Source organism: Anas acuta, chromosome 2 (assembly GCF_963932015.1).
Source record: "Anas acuta chromosome 2, bAnaAcu1.1, whole genome shotgun sequence".
NCBI classification, from domain to species: domain Eukaryota; kingdom Metazoa; phylum Chordata; class Aves; order Anseriformes; family Anatidae; genus Anas; species Anas acuta.
The window spans coordinates 122,965,370-122,972,738 of NC_088980.1; the positions used below are offsets into that span (position 1 = coordinate 122,965,370).

General features: G+C 46.9%; 1 protein-coding gene across 2 annotated transcripts in view; it reads right to left on the reverse strand.

The window, feature by feature from the left end:
* ARFGEF1 (ARF guanine nucleotide exchange factor 1) overlaps positions 1-6,540 on the reverse strand; it is a 91,702-nt gene extending 85,162 nt beyond the window's left edge. Inside the window, exon 1 of one of the 2 annotated variants that reach the window (XM_068672024.1) lies at positions 5,852-6,540. In XM_068672024.1, coding sequence (XP_068528125.1) covers positions 5,852-5,975 — 124 coding nt within the window. In that variant the 5' untranslated portion in view covers positions 5,976-6,540. The remainder of the gene's footprint in view (positions 1-5,851) is intronic. The other variant, XM_068672025.1, reaches the window with a different exon arrangement.
* Positions 6,541-7,369: the final 829 nt, after the last annotated feature.

Here is a 7,369-nt window from a genome sequence, read left to right on the forward strand (position 1 = left end):
AAGCATACCAGCACAGTTCAATTCACCCAAACTCCATTTCTTCGACTGTCCTTGTACAATATTCTCTTTCCATAAAATCCTGTAAGAGTATTTTTTGTCTTCCCTGGCTGTATGAAGACTTTCTGGATGTGCTTTATTTTACTTTGAGATTTGGTTTGCCCAACAGTAACCTACAGTTTCTTCTGTTTACTCACGGAAAGGGCATGGTGGCACTGCCAGCTGTGCACAGATGACTTGCCCCGTACCTGTCTGACTGGCACAGCCAGGTCACATATTTTCTGCTTGCAGACCCACGCAATGCACTTTCGCCTCTTCTACCAGATGAAAGCTTCTTCCTCGCTTCTGCTTCTCTGACACTGCTCTCCTGCCTCCTCTAAATGTGCAGCTTTGTTTCCCAAGTCACTTCAGGCCCCGATGATCGCTGTCCTTCCCAGACAAGTGCCTTGATGTGCATCCCTCTGATGCTCAGCTGTCTTTCCCAGACCAAAATACCTTCTCCCAGCAACCCATCAACTCACACACCACACAGGAAAACTCGATGGCTTGATGCAGGAAACACAAAACACTGTTTTGTTATGCTTTTTTTAAGTCATAGTCACCGACCTACTGTTGGCTTTCACAGAACTGCATGAGATTTGTGGCAGCATTTGTTTACTTTGAGGTACTAACACAGCAAAGATAAAAATATGAACACCAGTGACAAACCCAAACCTGACAGCCAGGTTGCCCCCCAAAAAGTCAATGCTTCCTCATCTTGGCCTTTGCAAATCCATGACTTCAGCTCGGAGTTTCCCTCCAAACAGGAAAGAGACTAACTAAAACACCCCTGGCTCACGCTCCCTGTCTGTAAACACCCATGAAACCGTCCTCCCTGACAGCTGAACAAGGTAGGGCATTGAACAGCATGCTATCAAAATGCTAGCTCAATCCTGGTTATTCCCTGAAAGCCTCCAGAAAAGGTTTAAACGTGTATTTGATGTCAATGGCCAAGTTATTTCTCATTTTAATTTTTTTATGACAAAAACCCGCAAGAAGGGATACTGTTGTCATGCTAAAAAACAAATGAAGCACTGGCGAGCTGGAGATAAACAAGAAATACGGATGAAAACCAATGAAAGAGAAAAAAAGATGACAATTAGAGGAATAACATACCAGAAAACGTTTTGCAGAAGGATCAACTCAGAAAAAAAATCCACCACCAAACGGGAAACACATTTCATTATAAGAAATAAATGCACAGCAGTCACATGACAACAACATTTCTTTTTAGGCTCCAACATTTCAATCACTGCTCTAAAATAAGCAGCAGAACAGATATATTTAAAAGCTGCCCTGTGATACAAAGATGTGTTAAAGTCTCTCACAGTTAGATTTTTAAAAGATAGTGAAAACAGCATTAAAACTTTCAAAGTCTTTAATTGAGGGTGTATTTCAGAGTAAAGTCAGAGTTCCACCTGAAAAAAAATACATTTTTTTCTTCCTTCTAAGACAAAAAGCAATTATTTGCTACTCATTTGCCATTTTCCCAACCCAAATACGATCTACCTTGTTTTCTACAAAAACGTTTGTAAGCGCACCCTGCCAACCATTCCCTTTCCCAAGGGAGCTTAAGGCTTGTCAGCACTGCCATTCTGCTCAGCCAACAACTGATTACGTTTCCAACAATTCCCACCGTACGCTGCTTCTCTTAAATTAGCCCCATAAATTTGACATCAGCAGCACTTTACACCTCAAATGCAGAAGGCAACCTGAAAAGCAGTTTATGGGGCCAGCTAAACCTTACTGTTACCAGGCCTGAAACCTCTGCAGAGTGCATGAGATGTGAACCACGCAAACCCTGCTGGTTAAAGCCCAAGCAGTGTGCAAGAGGGAAGGACAGTTGCAACATTAAGGATTTTTTTTTTTTTATGTCTCTTTTTATATGAGCAAAACATCTCCATTTATGCTCCTTGCTTACTCTGAAATGTGTTTCAGAAGAACAATTACAGCCAGCGAATAAACTTTGGGTGGACAATGGTGACTTGTACATTGTGAAAGTAAACGCCTATAGCGTACGCAGACAACAGACAATGGTACAATCCCATGCCGATCTCCATAGAAAAGAGCTCTAAAAACTCGGGGTTTGCTTCTAAAAAGGACAACTGATTTTGATAAAAGATGAAACACAGTCTATCAAGAAGAGAGAGACATTACCCAAACTATGAACAGAAATTTTGCTCATTCAACACCTCTCCAGTAAAATTAAATCCAGAAGACTGTAATTGTCGTCAAAAAGGCGTCTTTGACCGTTGATGAAAAAAGTTCCTAAAACTTGCAATGCGCTCAGCATTGGCATCAGGTCCTTGCATTCCAATATTGACTACTAACCCAGCTTGCTTGGCTACTAGAGCATGAGTATCTATGTATGCATAGGACATGAGCAAATGACACTAAGAAGGGTAAAAAAAAAAAAAAAAAAAAAAAAAAGAGCAACAGGGAAAATGATGCCGGTGACAGTCCCAGGCCATCCAGCAACCTGTGCAAGTAAAGATAAATCTTCCCCCTTCTGCAATCAGAGCTCTACTTCTAACTTCACCTTTTCTCAGAAAAACTAAGAACTAATGCTTCATTATATCCTACACGTCTGTAATGGCAGCATGAACTGTTACTTACACACTGCAGGAGGATCCCACATCCAGCAGGATCTTTGCGTGACAGGCTACACAATCCAATGTGGAATTTAGTTACCTTCTAAAAGTGAATTTCAGCCCTCTTCAGGCAGGGCTTTCAGACTTCCAAGCAGCACATGCACACCTTCCTTTAAAGCATGTACCAGTTCCTTATTTGTATCGCTTACCATTTTTTGCAGTTTGGGGTTTTAAAGTGAGTTGAGTTCCCAGTCTGCACATGATCGAGCAGTCTTTATAACAGGGAATTATGTTTTGCTCAGCTCAGTCCTGCTCTAAGCCACCTTTCCAGGCAGACAAATCCACACCCCGGACTCTGACAAAGCACTAACCATTTCTATTTACTCTATTAAAAACTTTATATTCAACTAGGGAGTTGTTTTTTTCCTCCCCCCCCAAGACCTTTTATGGACTACGCACAATGCAGTGTGTTTACTGTAAAGTTTCCTGGATTGTAGTATGGCTCAAAACCAACACAGAAACAGCAGTGCAGGGAACTGGCTGTGAAAGGAATTCTAATTCCAAACCTGCAGCTCGCTGCCTGATGCTCTGCAAACAGACAATTGTAAAGATAAACTCATTCCTTACATAGCTTAAAAGTAGCTGCTCTGCAAGTACAAAACATGAAGTTCCTAATTACCTGTATTTTGTTAGGTGAACAAAGAAAGAAATGTTTCTCACACGCAGAAAACATTTTTCATAAAGGACGAACTTGTATGAAAAGATCCATGAAAGCTGGAGTTGACTGTTCTGCATTAACTGACAAAACCTGGTGAATTATTAGATAAGGATGTGATAGATCCTGTATCATTAGATATAGGCTTAATTTCCTATGTCATGATGTCAAAATATCCAGGAAAACAAACACATACACCTTTGTATTAGTAACTGCTGCTAGTCAGAATCTGTTATACTAAAAGTAAGCAACGTTTCACTACAGTTGTAAAGTTGAAAAAAAATCTTGACAGAAGAGTTTAGTACTACATCACAATTTCAGTGAAGACTAATCAATTAAATATTCAGACTGAAAAATACAATTTTGATTTGAGGATGTGGTTGCCATGATTTTTAAAAGCTACATTTTATTCAAGCAGCATTAAAAAAAAAAATCCAACAAAACTTTAGACTGTCAGAGTTAACTCCAAACTCACTTTAACCTATTATGTTATTGAAGGTTTATCATTACTTTCACTGGTCTGTGTAAGAAAGCAGTTTCTCGGGAATAAGAAGCATTTATTGCTTGCTTAAGGTGGCAAAGTGTCCAGTCAAGTGTTTTTCAGGATGGAAGCAATCTGAGATGAAGAGCTGGATGGAGAAACCAAAATTTGGGCGTTCTATTTCCAACTCTGCTACAAAAGACAGAGCCACTAACACTCAGCTGGCCTACATGTGAAACAGGGAGGATATTTACTTTTATCTGAAAAGCTTTTTATAGCTGGCTTAGATGCGAGCACTGTAGTCAGGAGTTATACATTGCCACTTCTGAACTGGGTATCCATGATACAGAAAACCAGACAACAGACCATACTACATTCACAGGCCATCAACGACGGTATTTAATTGTGCTATAATCTACCATCACTGATTTTCAGGAAGGCTCTGTGGTAACTAATATCACCTTTTATCTTTCTTAGGCTGATGATGCCTTTTTTAATACACATTAGCTAATACACACAATCTTGTATTTCTTTTTCCCTGCTTTGCTCTCTTGTAACCCCACATACCATACAATTTTCCTATTTGAGGCCCCATCATGCAATTAGATCCACAAGATTTCAATGAAGCTGTAGCACAGAGATCACTGGGATACGTGCTTGGAGGGGGGTCTCCACACACAGATCCCTTTAGAAGATAAAAGATGCAGACTGCACAATCTGGAGGGCTCGCTGCACAACGTGCGTGACACAATGGAGCTGTGCTCGAGAGGGATCTGGACGATACCTAAGACAGATCTGGCTACTGAGATAAAGTGCAGCAGTAACTCAAGATTAATACTGGTGACTAATTCTGTGGATGACATACTGGCTGGATATTTCTCTGTTTCTAACTTGAATGCGTCATATAAGGTCCATGGAAAAACCAAGGGGTTATTGGTTTAATCCCATCTGTCTAAATTGTAAGATTATTATGAATAAATTCTGTTGATAAGTGAGAGATGTAAGAAATACCCTTTCCAATCTCCTTGAATTATTAATAAATAAATAGTTGAGCTGCCACCGTTTCTCCCCCTCCATTTGCCTGGGCCTTTCACAGACAAAGAGAGAAAGAAAACAACAGAAGTCCTGTTCTTTTTTTTTTTAAAACATGAAAAATGTTTTTAAAAAGATAAATGAATAGATTATGTTAAGAACAGAGAGCCTGAAATTACGCAGGCTTCATTTTGCAAGCAACCAAGTTGCATTTCGCATTCTCTCTTTGACCGAATCTATTCGAGCAGACGTTGCTACTGCACAAAAAAAAAAAAAAAGCAAACAAAAAAAAAACAGGAATTCCTAAAATAATTATCTGCAAACCCAGGAGCCAAACAGGAGGCTGGGAGGGCCGTAACCCCTCTACGTGTGCTTTGAACGAAGCAGGCACCCCCCCAGCAGAAGCCTCTGCTTGGTGCTCGCCCAGGAGGGCCGCAGCCCAGCCGGGCAGGCTCTCAGAGCCCTGCTCCTCCTCGGCTCCGGCACTTGTCCTGCTTCTGCAGATGGTTTTGACACAGCAGCACCTGGAGAAGGGGGCGTCCTGTGTGTTTGTGTCCCTATGTTACCAGAGAGCCCCCCCCCGGGCACTGTCGCTGCCTCCCTCCCTCCCTCCCTTCCCCCGTCGCCGCCTCGCCTCGTCCCCTCCCCGCTGCCTGTCACCTGCCGGCCGTCTGCTTCCAGGTCACCTCGGCTCAGCTCAGCCCGGCGCCTCCGGCTCTGCCTATTCATCCTGCGAGCGCCAGCAGGAGGAGGAGGAGGAGGAGGAGGAGGAGGAAAGGGAGGAAGGAGGAGGAGAGCCCGGCAGCGCCCTCACGGCCGCTGCCACCCGAGGGGCGCCCCGAGTTTCCCCCAGTGCGGATCTAAGCACCCCCACACACACCCTGCTCCCCAAAAATCCGTGTCACGGCTCGGCTCCCCACGAAATGGAGGAAGGAGGAAAGGAAGGGGGGGTGTGAGGAAGGCCCCTCGGCCGCCCGCCCGCCCGCCCGCACGCACCTAGGGCCACCTCGCAGGCTTTGCGCAGCTGGCTGTGGTGCGCCTTCTTCACCTCCTTGTCGGCCAGGATCTTCTCCAGGGCCCGGGTCAGGAACATGTTCTTCGTCTTCTTCCCTTCATACATGGGCGCGATCGAGGAGGAGGAGGAGAAGGGAAGGGAGGGGAGGGGAAGGGAAGGGAGAGCGGGGCACCGGCCGCCCCGAGGAAGGGCTCCGGCGCGGAGGGAGGGCTCCCCAAGGGGGGGGGGGGGGAGGCTGTGTCGGCAGCCGAGCCCCTGGGCTGCGGGAGGGCGAAGCCTTCCTCCTCCTCCTCCTCCTCCTTCGCCCCCCGCCGCCGGGGTGTGCGCGGAGGCTCAGTCCCCGAGCCGCCCCCGGCCCGCCTCCATTAGCAGCAGCAGCAGCGGCGGTGGCGGTGTCGGCGGCAGCGACCTGCCCTCGCCATGTTGGAAGGAAGCGACGTCAGGGCCGCGGCTGCCGAGCGGGAGGAAGCGGCCGCCCTGCCCCGGCCCCCCGTGGGGCTGAGGCGGCGGGGAAGGAGGGAGGGAGGGGAAGGGAAGGATGGAGGAGAGAAGGGGGGGGGGAGAGGCGAGAGGCGGCCGCCGCTCGCCTTCTGCCCGCCCCGTGGGCGCGCTACAGGTGGAGCGGAGCCGCGGAGATGGCTGCTGCCACCTGGGAGCCGGCTGGGGAGAAGGAGGGGCAGGGCTTCCCTTCCGGGCCACCAGAGCGGGGAGGGGAGAGGAGGGTGGAATGGAGGGAGGGAGGGAGGAATGGAGGCTCCCCCCGCGAAGCGCCACCTGCCCCTGAGGGCGAGGCGAGGCCGGGGGGGCGCCGCCGTCCCCCGGCGAGAAGCCCCCGGGGCCGCCCCTCACGGAGGAGCGGGCGGGGAGGCTCTCTCCGGAGAGCTCTTCCAGTCCTACCTGCGCTACGACCGCCGGATACTTGTTTATTTTTTAATAAAACGCACCCTGACAAAAGCGGGGATGTCTGTGGGCTCTCACTGTGTGAAATCACAACTTATTTCTGTCGCGTTGTTCCCGTTTGTGTGAGCTCTCAGCGTTTCCCCCTCGTGAAGGGGTGAGGGGGTCTGAGGAAAACGCAGCCCGGCCCTGACCCACTGGTAACCAGTGAGAGCATAATACGTAAAGTTTTGTGCTCCAAGGTGCAAAAAGTGGAATTATTTGCAATAAAAATAGGAATTCTAGTTTCTAGTAACATTGCTAATAAAAGCAGTAGAATTTGGCATTAATCATAGCTAGTTCTGGTTTGGATTTTTTATTTTTTATTATTATATTTTTTTTTTACCTTAACAAATACTAATTAAAAATTATCCTGGAAATTAAAGGACGTGATTTCCAGATCTGCCTTTCAGGCAGGTCAGGACAAGGCCGTAACAGAAAGCAGACGGCTGGGGAAGCCAGGGGTCATCTCAGACCTGGCCAAACAGAGCCAGCACACAGCCAACTGCTCCTGTTTGTCCTCTCCTCTTGCCGTCCTGCTTCATCAGGCATGACAACAGCCC